The following is a 22,923-nucleotide window of genomic DNA, read 5'->3' as shown; positions in this document are numbered from 1 at the left end:
TGGTAGTGTATTGAGCTGTAGGGTTTATTGCTGCTAAAAGGGAAAAAAAAACCTCTTTAAATCTTCTTCCTTAGCGAGTGAGAACGAGCTGAGTGTGACTGGAGTGTAAGTGCAAACGGAAGTAAGTGTGTGACTTGTTTTTCAGTGACTTTGGATTCAGGGAGTTTGGAAGGGAGGAATTTGGACTGAATTGCTGTCTGTATTTTATTAATTCTTTACATTTCTTCTTACTTAACATTTCTGTCTAGTGCAATCCCCATTAGGAAATGAGCTCCATTATTGACAATGCTATCCAGTGTACATCTTGCCACATGTATGCAATCCTTGAACGGGGTTGCATACTGCTGTGCGAGATGTGTGCACGTTGTGCGTTTGGAAGCCCAGGTACTGGATTTAAATGAGCAGCTGGCAACACTGAGATCCATTGACAATATGGAAAGGAGTCTGCTACTTACTGAGCAGCTGCTCACTGGGGTAGCCGGAGGAGTGTCAGCTCCAGTAAGGGGGAAAATAGGAGAGCAGGACAGGCCAGGCAGGTGCTGGTAGTGGGAGACTCAATTATTAGGGGAACAGATAGGGAAATCTGTCACAAAGACAGGGATCGTCGAACAGTGTGCTTCCTACCTGGCGCTCGAGTCCGGCACATTGCTGATCGGGTTGACAGATTACTGGGAGGGGCTGGTGAGGACCCAGAGGTCATGGTGCACATTGGCACAAATGACAAAGTTAGAGGTAGGTGGAAGGTCCTTAAAGATGATTTCATGGAATTAGGCTGCTTAAAGCAAGGACTTCCAAGGTAGTATTCTCTGAAATACTACCTGTACCAAGTGCCACGCCAGAGAGGCAACGGGAGATTAGGGGGATAAATAAGTGGCTCAGGAACTGGTGTAGGAAGGAGGGGTTTAGGTTCCTGGAGAACTGGGCTGATTTCTCAGCTGGCTACAGATTCTACGCTAGGGACGGGCTGTATCTCAATGGGGAGGGTGCAGCTGTGCTGGGGGAGAAAATGGCTAGAAGGTTGGAGGAGTGTTTAAACTAGGGATTGGGGGGGAGGGTATTCATTTTATAGGTGGGGAAGATAGTGCAGATAGTGACCTGGGCACAAATAAAGAAATTGAGGGTGGTGTTAGAAGAGTCAATATAGTAAGAAGGAATAGAGGTACAGAGAGATATATAAAATGAATGTACACTAATGCCAAAAGCCTCACCAACAAAATGGAGGAATTAGAATTAATTTTGTGGGAAAATAATTATGACATGGTGGGGATATCTGAGACATGGCTGGACGAGAGCCATGACTGGGCAGTTAATTTACAGGGCTATAGTCTGTTCAGAAATGACCGTACAAACAAGCGAGGGGGGGGGGGGTGTTTATATGTAAAATCATCCTTAAAACCCATCTTGCGTGAGAATATATGTGAATCTAATGAAAATGTAGAGTCCCTGTGGGTGGAGATAAGGAGAGGGGGAAAAAAGAATAAATTACTGATAGGGGTTTGCTATAAGTCTACAAAAATAATGGAAGCGGTGGAGAATATCCTCATAAAGCAAATAGATGAAGCAGCGACTCAAGGAGAAGTCATTATTATGGGGGACTTCAACTACCCTGAAATACATTGGGGAACAGAAACCTGTAGTTCAAGCAGAGGTAATAGGTTTTTGACAACTTTGAGAGACAATTAACTTTCACAACTAGCTGAGGACCCAACAAGAAGGGGGGCACTGCTAGACCTAATATTAACCAACAGGCCAGACCGCATATCAAATATACGAGTTGGGGGTCACTTGGGTAATAGTGATCACAAAATAATAATTTTTCATTTATCCTTTAATAAGATGTGTAGAAGAGGGGTTACAAGGACACTAAACTTCAGGAAGGCAAATTTTCAACAGTTAAGAGATGATCTTAGTGCAATAAACTAGGATGATATCCTGAGACATAAAACTACACAAAGCAAATGGGAAATATTTATTAGCATCCTGAGTAGGACCTGTGCACAATATATACCTTATGGGAATAAACATGCTAGAAATAGGAGGAAACCACTATGGCTAAATAGAGCTGTAAGGGGCGCAATAAATGACAAAAAAAAGCATTTAGAGAACTAAAGCAAGTAGGTAGTGATGAGGCATTAAATAAATACAGAAAATTAAATAAATTCTGCAAAAACCAAATCAAGGCAGCAAAGATTGAGACAGAAAGACTCATTGCCAGAGAAAGTAAAAATAATCCCAAGATATGCTTTAACTACATAAATAGTAAAAAACTAAAAAATGATAGTGTTGGCCCTCTTAAAAATAGTCTGGGTGAAATGGTGGATGAGGATGAGGAAAAAGCCAATATGCTAAATGATTTTTTTTCAACAGTATTTACACAAGAAAATTGCATGACAGAAAACATGATTAGTGATGACAAAAAATCTCCATTAAATGTCACTTGCTTAACCCAGCAGGAAGTACGGCGGCGTCTAAAAATCACTAAAGTTGACAAATCTCCGGGTCCGGACGGGATACATCCACGAGTACTGCAGGAATTAAGTAACGTCATAGATAGACCATTATTTTTAATCTTTAAAGATTCCATAATAACAGGGTCTGTACCACAGGACTGGCGTATAGCAAATGTGGTGCCAATATTCAAAAAGGGGACAAAAACTGAACTTGGAAATTATAGGCCAGTAAGCTGAACCTCTACTGTGGGTAAAATCCTGGAGGGTTTCCTAAGAGATGCTATACTAGAGTATCTGAAGAAGAATAACCTCATGACTAGTGATGAGCGAGTATGTTCTGTTAACGCTTTCGGCGAGTATGCTCGGCTGAGCACCGAGTAGTTACAGCTGCTCGGTGTTATGTTTGAATCACTCCCGTGTGCATGATTTGCGACTGTTTGACAACTTTAATACATGTGAGGAATGTGTAAGAAATAGACATTCCTTACATGTACTAAAGCTGTCAAACAGTCGCAAATCATGCACACGGGAGTGATTCAAACATAACACCGAGCAGCTGTAACTACTCGGTGCTTGGCCCGAGCATACTCGCCGAAAGGGTTAACAGAACATACTCGCTCATCACTACTCATGACCCAATATCAACATGGGTTTATGAGGGACCGTTCCTATCAAACTAATCTGATTAGCTTTTATGAGGAGTCAAGTTCCGGACTGGACCAAGGAAAAGCAGTGGATGTTGTGTATTTGGACTTTTCAAAAGCTTTTGATACGGTTCCACACAAAAGGTTGATACATAAAATGAGAACAATGGGGATAGGGGAAAATGTATGCATGTGGGTTAAGAACTGGCTCAGTGATAGGAAACAAAGGGTGGTTATTAATGGAACACACTCAGACTGGGTCTCTGTTAACAGTGGGGTACCATAACATATTTATTAATGACCTTGTAGGGGGCATACAGAGTAGTATTTCAATATTTGAAGATGACACTAAACTCTGAAGGGTAATCAATACAGAGGAGGACAATTTTATATTACAGGAGGATCTATGTAAACTAGAAGCTTGGCTAATAAATGGCAAATGAGCTTTAATGGGGATAAATGTAAGGTAATGTACTTGGGTAGAGGAAATAAAATGTATAATTATATGCTTAAATGCTTAATTGTAAAACACTGGGCAAAACTGTCACTGAAAAAGACCTGGGTGTATTGGTGGACGACAAGCTCACATTTGGTGGCCAGTGTCAGGCAGCTGCTACAAAGGCAAATAAAATAATGGGATGCATTAAAAGAGGCAAAGATGCTCATGGGGAGAACATAATTTCACCTCTATACAAGTTACTAGTGCGACCACACTTCGAATACTGTGCACAGTTCTGGTCTCTGGTGTATAAGAAAGACATAGCTGAACGAGAGCGGGTGCAGAGAAGAGCGACCAAGGTTATTAGAGGACTGGGGGGTCTGCAATACCAAGACAGGTTATTACACTTGGGGTTATTTACTGTGGAAAAAAGAAGGCTTAGGGGTGATCTTATTACTATGTACAAGTATATGAGGGGACAGTACAAAGACCTTTCTACTGATCTTTTTACTCTGAGGCCTGAGACGGGTACAAGGGGGCATCTTCTACGTCTGGAGGAAAGAAGGTTTAATCATAATCACAGACGGGGATTCTTTACTGTAAGAGCAGTGAGACTATGGAACTCTCTGCCGCATGATGTTGTAATGAGTGATTCACTGTTAAAATTTAAGAAGGGCCTGGATGCCTTTCTTGAAAAGTATAATATTACAGGTTATATATACTAGATTCCTTGATAGGGCGTTGATCCAGGGAACTAGTCTGATTGTCGTATGGAGTCAGGAAGGAATTTATTTCCCCAATGTGGAGCTTGGTGTTTGCCACATGGTTTTTTTTTGCCTTCCTCTGGATAAACATGTTAGGCTATGGGTTGAACTAGATGGACTTAGTCTTCCTTCAACCTTAAAAACTATGTTACCTAATCTGAGAGCAGCATGATGTAGAGGAAGAGACCCTGATTCAAGTAATGTATCACTTACTGGGCAGCTTGCTCTAGTTTTGATAAAATCACAGTTTTATCAGTAGGAGATTATTACTAAAGGGGTTGTCTGGCATTAGGCTACAAGTTGCATACTTTCAATGTCATGTGCCTGGTGCTCCCGGTGCTGGCACCGGAGATTCCTCATAACGCGCACGTTCTGAGCATTCTCATGTGTGTAGTCACACATAGAAACTGCAGACTTGTAACATCAGGCTGGACAACCCCTTTAAGTATAGTAAACCTGCTGCCAGGTAATTCTCCATATGCATGATCTCTGTATAACCCCCCATCACCGATTGGCAACTTTCTGTGTACAATATGCACAGGCAAAAAGCTTCCAATCAGCGGTGTGGATGAGGTTATACAGAGCTCAGCATTCAGAGAAATGATAGATCTGCAGCAGAGAAAACACAGATTTTCTCCAAACTGCAGCCATCAGCCCAGTAAGTGACACATTACTGGAATCAGGGTCTCTGCCCCTACATCATACGGCTCTCAGATGGGGTAGTAAAAACCTGCTGACAGATTCCCTTTAAGCCACTGACTGTCAATAATATCCATCTACCTGCAACCAGTCATTATAACCCTATGGATAGCAGCAAACAACAAATTAATATTTGTTACTCAAAAAAATCCAACAGCTTTAAGTTATGAAACCCAATCTGGACATGATTTCTGCCAGTATAGTTGATTATCTGGTGTATATATAAAGCAAAGTATTCTGCACACTGGCTACGCTCTGTAATTTATTGGCCTTTTGATAGACACAGTTCATTCTGGCTTTGTTTGTAGATAAACACTAAATTATGGCATATGGGTCATGCTGTAATTGTGTCATGCAGATTACTACTATCATCTGGTACACATGCTAAGGCTGTGTTCACATGTCCAGTAGTGATCAGATAGAACGGATCCAGCAGCAATCCATTCACAAAAAAGTTCTGCAGACACCACTTGTTAGTCCATTTTTAAATAACTGATCTCCATTGAATCTGTTCTAACTTACTGGATCCAGTAAGAAAAAATGGATCCGTTACAAATGAAAGAAAAACGTATGGCTGATTAACAGATCCTTTCTCCATAGATTTCAATGTTAAAAGAAACGGATCTAACAGAGATCAGTTGTTTAAAAACAGACTAACAAGTAGTGTCTGCAGAACTTTTTTGTCAATGGATTGCTGATGGATCCGTTCTATCTGATCACTACTGGACATGTGAACATAGCCTAATAGAGCAGACTGTGTGTACAGTATATCTCTTGGGGGGAATTTGGAAACAGTAAAAACAGAATTATAATAACAGGCATGACATAGAGACATCAGTATAATATAACTATCTGCCTGAGACAGTATACATGTACTTCAATGTTGTAGGTTTTGCAGTTAAAGCACTGCAAGGGAAACTTTCAAAGTATGTGAGCTACAGAACTGAAGAAAGGTCTCCAATGCCTCCGAATATTGATGGCCATCAAGGCTTCATATTTACGTCGATAGGATTTTTCCGACCCTAAAATACAGTGGGGAAAAAACAATACTTATTTTCCACCAAAATTTGAAAAAAATGTCTTTCCAAATCAGACAATGTGATTTTCAGGATTTGTTTTCTCATTTTGGCTCTCATAGTTGAGGTCTACCTATGATGTCAATTACAGGCCTCTCTCATCTTTTTAAGTGGGAGAACTTGCACAATTGGTGGCTGACTAAATACTTTTTTCCCCACTGTATGTCAATAAATAATAATCAATCGGTTAGGTTGATTCTAAAGGTTAGCTACTGTAAGAACCACATCTGGCCATAGCAAAGGTATTTCACCATCTAATTCAATCCCAACCTATTATTTGGATATAGGACCTGCTGTTAGTCAAACCTTCTGATGTCACTAAAATAAAAAGCTGTGGGAGAACAGTAGGGAGCAGCACAGAGAAGAAAGGACCCAAAGTCCAAACCATCATTCACCTGTCAGTCTGATCACACCCAGATATTCTAAAGAGATCGGAGGGGTAATTTTTTACCAGACACCTATGGCATTTAACAGCCACTGAAAAAATAATAACTCATCCCTCTTTGTTTTCCAAAAATGACTGTCCATCAAGCTGTATCTTCATGCGATGGATACTGTCATGGGTGTGTCAGAGGTGACAGACAGTCGCCCTGCAGTTGGCTGCAGGAGATCTCTACGTTTGGCATTACAGACATCTTCTTAGAGGCTGGCTGTTTCTAGGACCCAGGGGCTACCTCTCTCAGGCTAATTAGCTCCCTGGCCTGGGTGTATATATACCTGGTGTGTCTGAGAGGGAGGTGCCGGTGATATTCATTACAACTTGTGAGGCTTTAGCAAGAGCAATACTTCATCCTCTCTGGAGCTTGAGGCCATGTGCACATTTGTTTGGAGTCGTCTAAAGCTAAGCAATCCCCCCTGTTTGTCTACTTCAAAATGTCCTATAATAAATAACACCAAAGACATAGTAACCCCAAAATGCCCCATAATAAAAAAATGACAGAGGTAGGGTCCGGCAAAAAACAGTGCAATCAGGACAGTTACTCCTGAACATTGTGCTTGTGGCTTTTGTACACCCACCACTCAAATATGAAGGCATGATGATGCAACTTGTCAACCCATCAGGATTATGGCTGCAGTTTGTGTATCAAGCCCACAACCCTCTCCCATTTTGGTGCTTTCATTGAATATTAACAGAGAGACACATGAAAACTGTAGATTAATGGCTTAGTGGACGAAACACAGGGACTGCTTCTGCGGACATCTGTGCGGTTGCTGACAAATGCACCCGGAGTGAATATATCTGTGTTTCCTTAAAAGTGCCTGCCATTGCCTCCTAGCTGTGCTGATGAGCGGCTCTGCAGACCAAAGCTGCTGTGCCACCAATCAGCGTTCACATGGCTTCACACTGCTGGGTAGAGCATGCAGCATTGTTCTACTCGCTGCCTCTCTCCTGTGCAGAGCCTATACCTACTCACCTTGAAAATTAAAAAAAAAAAAATTATTGTAGCTATAGCCAACCTTACCAGTTGTGGCCCTAGGCACTGAACTAGTGATCTAGTGACAAATGCGGCTCTGCCAGTAGCCCGACATTAAATTTGCCAAATTTTGCCACTGTTGGAATAACACACCAGTCAGAAATTTTCTGGAGAACCATGAATAACTCCTGCTGACATCCAATATACTATACGTGTTAAATGGCCCTCGGAAGTCGTGTCCACCCCTGCAGACATACATACAGCGAAGTACACACAGACAATTGTGAATCTTTGCACATATTCATGGTGACTTGTTCTCTCTTGAGTAGCTTGACAATAAATTGAAATTACTAATACCCAACATGCTCACCTGGACCTTGGTCATTTCCACCAGGCTCTGGCATTCTGCTTTTGTTGGCCATATCTGATGTTGACCTGTACATGATGACACAAAATACTGGTTAGTTCATACGGCCACTTATGTACCATACTTCTGAAATATTATGAATGCCATTCTAGAACTATCCCAATATAATTTGGGGATATTACATGTACTTCAGTTGCATTTTGAACACCCTTAGGTGTCTAACATGGTCTCTCCTTCAGGATAATACACAATATATCCTTATTATGTATCATGATTTTATGCAACATTTTAGTGGAACGTGTAAAAGGCGAAAGTGTTAAAGGTGAAAATAAAAAGTTTTTTTTCTGTTATGCAAAATTCATGAACTACGTGTTATTTTGAACAATTTGGCGCAAAAATATCAACAAATACTACAAGGATAAGAAAGAAAAACGCCATAAAAATATCTGCTTTTCATTTAAACCAGAAAGCTCTATTTTGGTCTCATTCGTCCACAAAACCTTATTCCAGTAGCTTTCTGGTTAATCCAAGTGATCTTTAGCAAACTTCAGACAGGTGTAAAGAGATGGACATACTGCTTGAATTCCCCCCTTGAAGAAACAAGTATAATGTTATGTGATGTGGGGAACATGCTGTATATAAGAGGTTATGTGGGGGCTCATGCTATATATGGGGGGCTACGTGGGGCACTTGCCGTAGATAGGGGACTACGTAGGGCACATGCTATATATCAGAGGCTACGTGGGGCTCATACTGTATATTAGAGGCTGCGTGGGGCACATGCTGTATAACAGAGGCTACGTGGGGCACATGCTGCATATCAGATTCTAAGTGAGGCACATGCTGTATATCAGAGGCTACGTTGGGCTCATACTGTATATCAGAGGCTATGTGGGGCTCATACTGTACATGGGAGGCTATGTTGGGCTCATACTGTATATCAGAGGCTATGTGGGGCTCATACTGTACATGGGAGTCTATGTCGGGCTCATACTGTATATACAGTGGGGAAAATAAGTATTTGATGCATTGCTGATTTTGCAAGTTTTCCCACCTACAAAGAATGGAGATGTCTGTAATTTTTATCGTAGGTACAATTCACCTGTGAGAGACAGAATCTTTAAAAAATCCAGAAAATCACATTGTATGATTTTTACATAATTAATTTGCATTTTATTGAATGAAATAAGCATTTGGTCACCTACCGACCTACAAGAATTCTGGCTCTCACAAACCTGTTAGTTTTTCTTTAACAAGATAGACAAAAGGTGGCTTTCCAGCAAGCGATTTCAATTGAAGAACCTTTATTCCTTATTCACACATTAAAACCTGGAGCTGGGAGAGCTGGGTACCTTCAAAGGTTCTTCAATTGAAATCGCTTGCTGGAGTGCCGCCTTTTGTTTATCTACAACGTATTGCAAGACTTCTCTCTTCTGGGCTGAGGACCTGCTGATTGCGATCTCTGGCCATTAGTGTTGAGCGAGTATGTTCTTTTCCGAGTATGCTCAGGCCGAGTATTTACAGCTGCTCTGTGATATGTTTGAATCGCTCCCGAGCTCATGATTTGCGACTGTTTGACAGTTTTATTACATGTGAGGAATGTGTAAGAAATAGACATTCCTCACATGTAATAAAACTGTCAAACAGTCGCAAATCATGCACACGGGAGCGATTCAACCATATCACCGAGCAGCTATAAATACTCGGAGCTCGGCCGGAGCATACTCGGCGAAAGGGTTAATAGAACATACTCGCTCAACACTACTGGCCATCTGTGGACTGACGCTCTTTGAACTGACTGCAGGTAGACAATCTGAATGGTGCCAGTTTTCTGTTCTTTCTACTCACCTGCTCTGATGATGTTTTCTTTAAACCTTTACAACGTGGTATGTAATAATATGCACCACGTCATAACCCCCGGTTCATGCCAACCCATCGGTGACCCCCGATCAGAGCCCGCACTAAATGGGGTATATGTCAGCTGATTTATACAGCTGACATGTGCCCGCAACAGCCGCGGGTGGAATCGCGATCCACCGGCGGCTGTTAACTAGTTAAATGCCGCTGTCAATTTCTGACAGCGGCATTTAACAGCTCCGCGCCGGAAGCGTGTCACTTACCCGCCCATTGGTGACCCCGTCACATGATCGCAGGTCACCAATGGGTTGGCATGACAACCCGGGGTCTGCAGGAGACCCCTGTGGTTGTCATGTTCAGATTGCTATGAGCGCTGCCGAGTGGTTGGCTCTCATAGCAAGTGAACAAATCTGCTACATACAGGCGATCTGATCATCGCCTGTATGTAGCAGAGCCAATCAGGAAAGTGCTGCTTCTAGTCTCCCATAAAAAAAATATAAAAGTTTAAATCACTCCCCTTTCGCCCCATTCAAAATAAAACAATAAAAAAAATCACACATACACATATTTGCTATCGCCGCGTTCAGAATCGTCCGATCTATCAATATAAAACAAGAATTAATCCAATCGGTAAACGGCATAACGAGAAAAAAATTCTAAATGCCAGAACTACGTTTTTTTGGTCTCCACAACATTGCAATAAAATGCAATAATGAACGATCAAAACATCGAATCTACCCCAAAATGGTATTAATAAAAACATCAGCTCATCATGCAAAAAATATGCCCTCACTCAGCCCCAGATCCCGAAAACTGGAGACGCTACGGGTTTCAAAAAATGGTGCCATTTTTTTTTTAGCAAACTGTGGATTTTTTTTCACCACTTACGGTAAATAAAAAAGAAGCTATACATGTTTGGTGTCTACGAACCCGTAATGACCTGGAGAATAATAATGGCAGGTCAGTGAACATGGTAAAAAAAAAAAAAACAACTGTGGAATTGCACTTTTTTTTGCAATTTCACCACACTTGGAATTTTTTTATCATTTTCCAGTACACGATATGGTACAACCAGTGATGTTGGTCAAGAGTACAACTCGTCCCGCAAAAAATAAGCCCTCCCATGGCCATATTGACTGAAAATAAAAAAGTTATGGCTCTGGGAACAAGGGGAGCAAAAAACGAAAACGCAAAAATGGGAAATGCTTTCGGTCATTAAGGGGTTAAGAAGCCCTCCTACTCTGCACTCATTACCTGTATTAATTGCAGCTGTTTGAACTCGTTACCTGTATAAAAGACACCTGTCCACACACTTAATCACACCCCAACCTCTCCATCATGGCCAAGGCCAAAGAGATGTCCAAGGACCCCTATGTAGCACTACCACTACTCTAACTGACCATACATACTCAATTGGTGATCAGATAATATGTAATGAACATACAGGTGCATCTCACAAAATTAGAATATCATCAAAAAGTTTATTTGTGTCAGTTCTTCAATACAAAAAGTGAAACTCATATTATATAGAGTCATTACAGAGTGATCTATTTCACGTGTTTATTTCTGTTAATGTTGATGATTAAATTATCTTTGCTCTGTTAAGACCTTAATGCTTTTGCATGCTAGTAGTCCTTACTGGCTGCCCACTCCGCCTGGGACAAATGACAGTCGGCTGTATTGGGATATTTTGCCTGTCCCTCTTCTCATTATGAGAGCAGGTGCACATGATCGTTTTCTCTCAATCTGAGAAAATCGGTCTAACTATGCTAATTAGACACTGATCTTAGTGGGATCCAATTTTTTTTTTTCGGTGGTGGAGATAATAAAATTTCTGAACCTTCTCCATGCAGTCAGATGTCATCAGAGTCCGGTCCAATTTTTTTCATGGTACCGTAGACTTGAATAGGCAACTCCCATCCGGCTCTCGTGCAAATCGTGCATGCTGCAATTTTTTTTTTCTTTCCTCCTTGGACCACTTGGTCAGAGGAAAGATTGGACATGTGCACAGCCCCATAGAATATCATGCGTACGAGTGCTATCCGTCAAAACCATGGACAGCACTCGTTCGATTTATATGGTTGTGTTCACGAGCCCTTACTGGGCTTATCCTTGTGCTACTGATTCATTTGCGCCTTTGCCCTGTAGTTATCTCCCTACAGTACTGCAGGGGTTAATAAGATTATACTTTGGGATGCCTAACGGCTTGTGTTTAAAGGCATGGTGTCACCATCATCATCTCTCCCTTCTCTAATTGGTGGGGCAGTAGTGGCATGTCCACAGTTTGGATAACATTTTTGTATTCTGTTATTTAAGCCATCTTTTATGTAAGTTTTATGCTTGAATTCAGCTCTACTAAGATACCAAGTGACAGCTGAAGCTTCATTATATAGACATTGATTGGAACCAAAGGTGGATTTACCCCCTGGGAGTCCAGTGGTGACAAACTGTTCTGGACTCTGTGGTTAAACTGTTTATTGACATGCTGACGTTAAAGCTAATAAGAACATAAAGCTGTCGGTGACTCTGTCCATCAAGGAGTTATACCGTTGTATTGATTGTATTTTTGGGTTGGATTGGAGTAAAGAGGGATCCAGAGGTGGAGTGTTAGGCCACAGCCCCACTATCAGTATTCGGTCAGTATTTTTTCTCAGGAGTGGGAGCCAAAACCAGGAGTGGGCGATAAATGCAGAATTGGTGACTTGTTTCTATTATACCTTTTCTCTGATAGTTCCTCACCTGGTTTTGGATAGTGGGGCAGTGCCTTAAATATGGTCTCTGCAGTAATGATCACATGGGTTGTTAGCTATGACCCACACACACTGGACCTCATCTTCACCCGCTTCTGTTCCCTACCTAACCTCTCTAAGTCACCTCTCCCTTTTTCTGACCAAAACCTACTTACATTATCTTTCCTCTTCTCTCCAGGTGCACAATCCCCATTTCACAAACTAAACTTGCACACCCTCGCAGAAATCTTAAACACGTTAATCTACACTCATTCTCTGAATCCCTTCTCCCTCTTGCAAACATAAGTTACTTACACAATGCAGATGCTGCTGACGGTTTATATAACACCACAACAGCTGCAGCTCTCGAATCGGTCGCCCACTTACACATACCAAAGTTTGCAAAATCAACAGGCAACCCTGGCACACCAGCCTGACTAAAGAACTGAGGTGGGCTTCCAGGGTTGCTGAGCGGAAATGGAAAAGATCCCACTCCGACGAGCACTTCATCGCATTCAAACTGTCCCTCACTACTTAGTCCACACTCACTGCAGCAAAACAAACCTAATTCTCATGTTTCACATCCTCCCTGTCCTACAAACCTAAATGGCTATTCAACACTTTCTATTCTCTCCTCCGTCCCCAGCATCTCATCTCTCTCCACTCATTTCAGATGAAGACTTTATCTCATTCTTAAAAGGAAGATCGATAACATCAGAGAAAGAGCTTTGGCCTACTACTCCCACAGCCCCTCCTCATAACTACTCAGTCCTCCTCCTCCAAAACCATCTTCTCCACCATTACAGAAGATCGACTTTCCTCTCTACTCTCAAGATCACATCTCACCACCTGTGCACTCGACCCGATCCCATCCCACCTCATCCCAAACTTCACTACAGTCTTCATCCCATCCCTAACCCATCTCTTCAACCTGTCACTAACAACTGGTGTTTTCCACTCATGCTTCAAACATGCCTCGATCACACTCATCCTCAAAAAGTCCTCCCTTGACTCATCCTCTGTGTCTAGCTATCGCCCCATAGCACTTCCTTCTCCCCTATGCCTCAAAACTACTGGAACAACAAGTCCATCTTGAACTGTCCTGCCAGCTCTCCTCCTGCTCACTCTTCGACCACTTACAAACTGGCTTCTGACTGCATCACTCCACGGAAATTGCCCTGACTAAAGTCATCAATGACCTACTAACTGCCAAAGCTAAGCGACACTATTCTGTCCTCCTCCTCCTGGACCTGTCCTCTGCTTTTGACAAAGTGGACCACTCCCTCTTACTACAGATTCTCTCATCTCTTGGCATCACAGACTTGGCCCTATCCTGGATCTCTTCATACCTAACAGACCGGACATTCAGCGTCTCCCACTCACACACCACCTCCTCATCTCGCTCCATATCTGTCAGTGTCCCCCAAGGTTCAGTTCTAGGGCTTCTGCTCTTCTCCATTTACACCTTTGGCCTGGGACAGTGCATAGAGTCCCACAGCTTTCTCTATCACCTCAATGCTGATGACACACAGATCCATATCTGTGGTCCCGTTATTGTCATCTTACTAACCAGAATCCCACAATGTCAGTCCGATATTTCATCCTTCTTCTTGGCTAGATTTCTAAAACTTAAAATGGATAAAACAGAATTCATCATCTTTCCCTCATCTCACTCAACCCCGACATCAGATTATCCATCAAAGTCAATGGCTGCTCACTCTCCCCAGTCCCGCAAGCTCACTGCCTCGGGGTAACCCTGGATTCTGATCTTTTTTTCAAACCACATATCCAAGCCCTTTCCCCTTCCTACCAACTTCAACTCAAAAATATTTCTCGGATCCGTACATTCCTTAATAAAGAATCTGCAAAAACACTAGTGCATGCCCTCATCATTTCTTGCCTCGACTACTGCAACCTCCTGCTCCGTGGCCTCCCCTCTAACACTCTCGCACCCCTTCAATCTATTCTAAACTCTGCTGCCCGACTAACCCACCTGCGCCCTCCCCCGCTATTCCCCGGCCTCTCCCCTCTGCCAATCCCTTCACTGGCTCCCCATTACCCAGAGACACCAGTTAAAAACCCTAACCATGGTATACAAAGCCATCCACAACCTGTCTCCTCCATACATCAGTGACCTAGTCTCCTGGTACTTTCCTGCACACAGCCTCCGATCCTCATAAGATCTCCTTCTCTTATCTCCTCTTCCCACAATCGCATACAAGACTTCTGCAGTGCATCTCCCCTACTCTGGAACTCTCTACCCCAACATATCAGACTCTCGCCTACCGTGGAAACCTTCAAAAGGAACCTAAAGACCCCCCCTCTTCCGACAAGCCTACAACCTGCAGTAATCACCGCTCCACCATACTGCTGCACGACCAGCTCTCCTCTCAACCACTGTATCCTCACCTATCCCTTGCAGACTGTGAGCCCTCGCGGGCAGGGTCCTCGCTCCTCCTGTACCAGTCAGCGACTTGAATTGTTTAACACTATTTACTTGTTTTTTTTATTATGTATACCCACCTTTTCACATGTAAGGTGCCATGGAATAAATGGCGCTATAATAATAAATAATAATAATGACCCTACAACATGATCTACTTTGCATGGCTTCACAAAGCAGAATTTAAAAATGACTGATGTTAACCCTATCAACCACTAGGTGGCAGAATATACTAGAAAAAGAAAAATATTGATTTGCAGCTGGTTGGGTTGTAATTTTATAAAATGCAGAAAACCGTTCTCACTATTAGGCCACGTTCAGGATTTGGTCAGTATTTTACTTCAGTATTTGTAAGCCAAAATCAGGAGTGGAAAAATTAGGGTATGTGCACACAGTCGGTATTGGCAGCCCTTTGAACGCAGCATAGTTTATGCTGCGTCCAAAGCGCTGCACGCAGGTAAATCTGCATGTGTTCATTGAACCATTCGGAGTCACCTCATCCTATACATTGCACTGATATAATGGAGTCGCTAGTCTCTGCAAGAGAAATTGACATGTTGCAGTCTGTAAAGACGCGCCGCATGTCCGTGTCCATGGGTGATCCGCAGGTGCACGGAGACGCATAGTGGGCATGGGATTTCTACAAATCCCATCCACTATGCTGTAACATCTGGCAAGTGCGCGGCATCCAATCCACAGCAATTACTGATCGTGTGCACGTACTCTCAGAAGAAAAGTAAAATAGAAACACACCACCCACTTCTGCATTTTTCACCCACTTCTGGTTTTAGTTAAAAATAATAATGTCAAATACTGACCATTTGAACATGGCCTTTCTGCAGTGATTCGCTGGCATCTCACAACTAATGCAGATGTTCCCTTTTTAAAGTATGTGAGACTTTCTTTGACAAGTCATTTGGCGGTCATTAAAAATTATTGTCACGTCCCAGTTTAGAATCATCCTAATTTTAGAGGTAGATAGCTTATATTTCTTCAACAGAGTCATATATGAGAGCAGTGCAGGAGTACATCATAAAAAACGGAAGAAAACCCACAAAGAAAAACACAAGGTTTTGTAGTGCTGCGGTATTGTTACATCTAGGACGTGCTCCTAGAAGCCCCCAGTGAACCCAGGCTCTGACACAGTAATATTTTATACTGTGACATTTTATAGGTGACCTATCCTTAAGTAAGTTAAACAATATCATAACAGTGGGGGCCCGACACCTGACATCCTAACAGTTTAATTATTTACTAGCTATTGAACCCGTTCTACGCCCGGGTGGCGAGCATTTTTATTGGTATATGGTCTCCCATGCTGGTATGTGCTGCCCCCCTCCTGGTATTTGTGCTGCCCCCATCCTGTCCCCACCATCCTATACTGGTATGCATGGCAACCCTCATCCTCATCCTGGTATGCATGGCACCCCTCACCCCCAATCCTGGTATGCATGGCACCCCTCATCCTCATTCTGGTATGCATGGCTCCCTCATCCCTATCCTGGTATGCGTGGCACCCCTCATCCCCCCAATCCTGGTATGCGTGGCACCCCTCACCCCCAATCCTGGTATGCATGGCACCCCTCATCCCTATCCTGGTATGCATGGCACCCTCACCCCCAATCCTGGTAAAAATGGCACCCCTCATCCGTATCCTGGTATGCATGGCTTCCTCATCCCTATCCTGGTATGCATGGCACCCCTCACCCCCAATCCTGGTATGCATGGCACCCCTCATCACTATCCTGATATGCATGGCACCGTTCACACCCAATCCTGGTATGCATGGCACCCCTCACACCCAACCCTGGTATGCATGGCATCCCTCACCCCCAATCCTTGTATGCATGGCATCCCTCACCCCCAATCCTGGTATGCATGGCACCCCTCACCCCAATCCTGGTATGCATGGCACCCCTCACCCCCAATCCTGGTATGCATGGCATCCCTCACCCCTAATCCTGGCATGCATGGCACCCCTCACCCCCAATCCTGGTATGCATGGCACCCCTCACCCCCAATCCTGGTATGCATGGCACCCCTCACCCCCAATCCTGGTATGCATGGCACCCCTCATCCCCCCCCCCCCCAAATTCTGGTATGCATGGCACCGCTCACCCCAATCCTGGTATGTGTGGTACCCCTCACCCCAATCCTGGTATGTGTGGTACCCCTCACCCCAATCCTGGTATGTGTGGTACCCCTCACCCCAATCCTGATATGTGTGCTACCCCTCACCTCAATCCTGGTATGCGTGGTACCCCATACCTCATCCCTATCCTCGTATGCATGGTACCCCATCCCTATCCTGGTATGTATGGTATTCCTCATCCTGGTATGCATGGCCCCCCCTCATTCGTATCCCGGTATGCATGGCACCCCTCATCCCCAATCCTGGTATGCATGGCACCCCTCACCCCCAATCCTGGTATGCATGGCACCCCTCACCCCCAATCCTGGTATGCATGGCACCCCTCACCCCCCCCCCCCCCAATTCTGGTATGCATGGCACCGCTCACCTCAATCCTGGTATGTGTGGTACCCCTCACCCCAATCCTGGTATGTGTGGTACCCCTCACCCAAATCCTGATATGTGTGGTACCCCTCACCCCAATCCTGGTATGCGTGGTACCCCATACCTCATCCCTATCCCGGTATGCATGGTACCCCATCCCTATCCTGGTATGTATGGTATTCCTCATCCTGGTATGCATGGCCCCCCCTCATTTGTATCCCGGTATGCATGGCACCCCTCATTCGTATCCCGGTATGCATGGCACCCCTCATCCCCCCAATCCCGGTATGCGTGGCACCCCTCATCCCCCAATCCCGGTATGCGTGGCACCCCTCATCCACCCAATCCCGGTATGTGTGGCACCCCTCATCCCCCCAATCCCGGTATGCGTAGCACCCCTCATCCCCCCAATCCCGGTATGCGTGGCACCCCTCACCCCCCAAATCCCGGTATGCGTGGTACCCCTCACTCCAATCCTGGTATGTGTGGTACCCCTCACCCCAATCCTGGTATGTGTGGTACCCCTCACCCCAATCCTGGTATGTGTGGTACCCCTCACCCCAATCCTGGTATGTGTGGTACCCCTCACCCCAATCCTGGTATGTGTAGCCCCCGCATCCCTTTCACGCTGTACACACATCCAAAAAAAATAAACACTTATACTCACCTTTCTTCTCTGTACTCCAGTACTGCTGCGTCCTGTTCTGCCGGAGGCCGGGGAGGAGCGCTGCGCCAGAGCAGCGCGCTGTCTGGCGCCATGTTGCTGAAGATACTGCAAATGTGTCTTCAGTAAAATGGTGCCGGATAGCGCTATGAGCATGCGCCGATCCGACGCCTCACTCCTGCCCCGGTCTCTGGCGAAGAGAGGAGCCGCGGCAACGCTCCTCCCGGTCAGGTAAGTATGTAAGTATGGCGCCGGAGATCGCGGTATGTATTCAGTGTCTACGCATACCGCGATCTCCAGCGCCATACACCTCCTCTTACCTGTAACGGCTCCATGGGTTCTTCTGTCTGGAGCCAGACTGCGCGTCGCGCATGCACAGTCTATAAAGGCTTCAGACAGAGAGACGCATCCCCCGTTATATTATAGATGTTACTCACTTATATAGCGCCATTAATTCCACAGCGCTTTACATACCTAATCATCGTTGTCCCCATTGGGGCTCACAATCTAAATCCCCTATCAGTATGTCTTTGGAATATGGGAGGAAACCGGAGAACCCGGAGGAAACCCACACAAACACGAGGAGAACATACAAACTCTGAGTGTACAATAATATTCCTGAGTCAATCTGCACATATTCTACATAGTGGAGGGAGGACCCCCAGAAACCTTGCTTATGGTGGTCCCAAAAAAAGCCACTGCAACACCTGGAGAGAACTATTCTTGCTGGCAGTTGCAGTCATCTTTCAGCTGGTGTTTTCTTCCACACAGGGTGGGAGATAAGTGGCGCTGTTCTATTGAGGTTTCTGGTGTGGCAGCATCAGAATGCTGCTCTTATAGTATGGGAACGACAGCTGGCACTGCGGCTATCATAACCAAGAGACAGCATTATGTCCCTTCATTATGTGTTTTTGCATAAAAAATGTGTGTAATCAGCACATGATTGTATCAATAAAGTTTTGTTAAAGCCAAATACCAGGAAGCATCAAAAACAAAGCAGCTTTATTTAAAAATGGCACTCCCAACAAGAGACTAAAACAAGATAAAAAAGCATGTAAAAATGCACACAAACACAATGAAAACATTTTTTGACGTTGCAGATTTTCGTCACCTATTAAGTAAATTAGGTTACTTGCGTTTTTTCACATCCTTTTTATCACATTTTTGACGCTGTGTTTTTTGTGTGATGTTTTAAATAAAGTTGTTTTGCTTTTGATACTTCTTGGTATTTGGCTTTGACAAAATTGTATTGATATAGTCGTGTGTGGATTACATGTGCTTTTGATGCATTTCTGCTGAAGAAATGCACTAAAAATACATGTCCATTTTTTACCTGCGGATTTTCCCCATCTAATGCAAGTCTATGGGAAAATCTGCCCATAAAACTCAGAGCGCCACAAGAGAAGTGGACATGTTGCAGATATGAAACACGCACCGCAGGTCAGTGTACACAGAGGCATGAGATTTCTATAAATCCCATCCACTCTGCAGGAACTGTAAGATGCTACGTTTATGACGCAGAGAAAATATACAGCATCAAAAACTCATGGTGGGCTCACAGCCTCAATCTGACAGCAGCATGGGGTAGGGCCAGAGACCCTGATTCCAGCGATGGCTCACTTAGATTACTGAGTGCAGCAGTTCTGACAGAGTCACAGTTTTCTCTGCTGCAGATGTAGCAGAGCTCAGTTGTTGTGCTGTATAACCCGCCCACTCCACACCTTGTATAGTGACTGATAGCTTAATCAGTGTGATGTTGGACTAGGGAGAATGAGGTCAGTTGTGAGTCCAGTAAGTGACAAATCGATGTAATAAAGCTCACTTAATTACATAGCAAAACCTGCTGACAGATTCCCTTTAAAGAAACACTCCCTTGATTTTTTTCACTAAAGCTGTGTGTATGTAGTATAGTGTCAGTATGTGAATATACTCACCTACTGCCGCCTTCGTTGGTACCCAGCATCGGTCTGCTCCTCTTCTCAGTGACGTCACTGCTCTGCAGACTCTCCGGGTCACATTGTGCTCCGTGTGACCCAGAAGTGGCTTTTACAGTGTAAGTCTATGAAGATCAGAACGAGGTTCTATAGGCTTACACTCACTGTAAGAGAGACTTATGCCTCACACATGGAGTGTAGAGTGAGTCAGATGGTCTGAAAAGTGCTGATGTCACTGAGAAGAGGAGCAGACCGGCGCTGGACACCAGAGCGAGCAGTGATAGGTGAGTACATTAACACATACACCACATTACATACACATATGCACAGATTTAGTAAAAAGAAATACTTCATGGGAGGCTTGTTTAATACCCAAAATAACCAAAAGAAATCAGTATTTAAATGTTCCAGTAATAAGTAAGGAGTCTTGACAGTCACTAATGAGCAATTTGTAGACGACTCCTTGTGTTACATAATGATGTTAACAATCAGCACTTACTACAACGTATCAAAACATTTATGCGAGATCAATTATCCAAGGAGGGCGTCTCTCACAGCAGATAAAGGTTAATTTAGTAAGTTGCAGTTACCCGATTTTACAATATGATTTCTGTATCAATTCCTCATTGTTTTTCTAGATCTCTGCCTGCTGTCATTCAATATAAGATTTTATGTTTTACTCCTGGTTATGTGCTGAACACACAGGACCCCAGCTAGTTACAGGATACAGAACAGGGCATTGTAATCTAAGGCCAGGTTCACACCACATTTTATCCACTCGTAAGTGGCTCCGTCAAGGCTTATGTCTGAATCCCTGCATTCGGATGTTTGGGATGACAGGTCCATTGACTGTAATGAAGCAGATGGAGTGTGCTCTGTCGGACAACATTTTCAGCAGTATCCACCTATTTCAGGTGGACACCAAAATGCAGACAACCACGTTTTTATGCCTACTTCAAATAGGCGAATACTAACTGTGAAGACCCGGGGTCTTCTGTGGGCGTAACACCACTCAGACAACACAGGGTGATGGTAAAACAGTGTGGCAATAATTTATTGAACCACAAAGAGGACAATAAACAGATAGAACAGTCCCAGCTAATACCCAAGATGGTACAACATTACATAGTCTTATCCTGAAGCTGGCCTGCCTGGGATAGAACAGCTGTGACTTTGGGACTTCCAGGGCCAACTATGTTAACCAGTGGTCCCCCGCTTCTGGCGGGCCCCCACAGAGAGAAGGTAGCGGCAAGCTTAGGAAGCTAGCAGTCCATCTTAGTACAAGGCGAGGAGACCCGAGGGTCTCTCCCTGGCCTCTCCGAGAGTTTCCATAGGGCCAGATGACCAGCTGGTCCCAATCTGGCTTCTCCGAATGTATCCATGGGTTCCAGGTGACCGGAGGGTCCCACCTGGCAACCCCAAAGAACATATCCATGGGGCCAGGAGACTTCATCATCCCAACCTGGTCTCCCCAAATGTATCCCTGGGCTCTCTGATGGTCAATGGAGCAGATCCGTATCTTTTCAATCAGGGCTTCGTACCCTTAGGCAGGAATCATGTAGAATCCAAATCTGTGTCTCTTTAGTTAAAGTCATGCTACCAAGCTGATGGTCTCAGAGAATCTGATCTTTGATTCTCCTTGTTTCTGCTTGCAGCACTACAGACATCCCTGTTTATATTTACATCTGTGTAAGGTTATCATTCACAAGTCAAGGGTCAGGGATGAAGGTGGAAGGGGCTCATGACTCATTGTTTGAGCATTTAATCAACTTGCATAGTTTATATCCATCCTGCTCTTTAAATAAACATCTAGCTGGCTTAGTACAATATGTCATTAGCATATTAACAAACATCATTGTTTCCCAAGGAAGAGAAGTCAATATTCAGTTTTATACACATAATAGTATGTCCTTCTTGTCCAGCCATATAAATACACATACATTTACAAGTCAACACAAAGATAATAGTGTATTTCTCTTGGATTAACAAATCTAATGGTCTGGCTGATTAAGATTATAAACTGTATCGTCACACTAACAAAAAGGATGTCCGACAAAGCACAAAGTGGCTCCGTCGGCTACATTAAAGTCGATGGTCCCATCAGCGGATATGCCTGAGTCCCGTTTTCCAGGACTTCAGACAAAAGCCCGAACAGAGCCACTGATGACTTAAAAAAAACGTAATGTGAACATAGCCCTTAACCTGTGTGGTCGCATTTCCAGGATAAATTTCTATTATTGGCAAAAAAACAAAGAAGAATAAATGACAGCAAGCAGAGGTCTTATATTTGTGTACCTTTTTATCTTACAAACAAAAATATTTGCTTGTTAAACAATGGAAAACTTTCAGAAACTAGCACAACATTAAAATTGGCTTTACCTTCTTAGAGAAGGGACAGCAACAGGACCGGTCCTGGGGGGAATAGGTGGTGGCGGAGAACCCATCACCATTTCAGGTAGTTGGGAAAATCGGTAATTCTGTTGGAGAAGAAAAATATATAGAAACAGCTTTGGTTGAAACTGTATGTAATAAAACACTGCTACAGAAGTTATGATATACATAAAAAAGAAGGGGAGCGGGTTTGACAACCACTGCGGCATCTGTCATCTACAGTCATTGTGTTCTGTGGCCCTGATATGTATTAGAGCGAATCCGAATGGTAAGTAAAGCTGCAGTTACATGAAATCTGCATCACTGAATTTTACAAATATAATTTTTAAGAATTTGAATTAGATCATTTTTGAGGTTAGGGTGTAGTTCTGTTTACATAAATGTAATGTATAATGCAATGTACAATACAATAAGGGGTTAAACTGGAAGTGGAATCAAATGTTACTTTGCAGTTGAATATGCAGATATGTACCCAGGTCACAGCATCCTGCAATGTAGATTATGTGCAAGAATAGAGCAGCCTGGACACTTTCTGT

At 43.7% G+C, this 22,923-nt stretch overlaps 1 protein-coding gene across 6 annotated transcripts in view; it reads right to left on the bottom strand.

Annotated features, from left to right (window-relative positions):
- Positions 1-22,923, bottom strand: part of KIAA1549L (KIAA1549 like) — a 308,312-nt gene that overhangs the window by 9,260 nt on the left and 276,129 nt on the right. For all 6 annotated transcript variants that reach the window (XM_073658126.1, XM_073658125.1, XM_073658123.1 and 3 more), the window contains 2 exons: positions 22,376-22,473; positions 7,858-7,922 (listed from right to left, as the gene is read on the bottom strand). In XM_073658126.1, coding sequence (XP_073514227.1) covers positions 7,858-7,922; positions 22,376-22,473 — 163 coding nt within the window. The remainder of the gene's footprint in view (positions 1-7,857; positions 7,923-22,375; positions 22,474-22,923) is intronic.

Source organism: Phyllobates terribilis, unplaced genomic scaffold, assembly GCF_046119375.1.
Source record: "Phyllobates terribilis strain yellow unplaced genomic scaffold, ASM4611937v1 Scaffold_13__5_contigs__length_258822181, whole genome shotgun sequence".
NCBI classification, from domain to species: Eukaryota; Metazoa; Chordata; class Amphibia; order Anura; family Dendrobatidae; genus Phyllobates; species Phyllobates terribilis.
The sequence above is the reverse complement of the archived record's forward strand: the minus strand, read 5'-3'. Positions and strand labels throughout refer to the sequence as shown.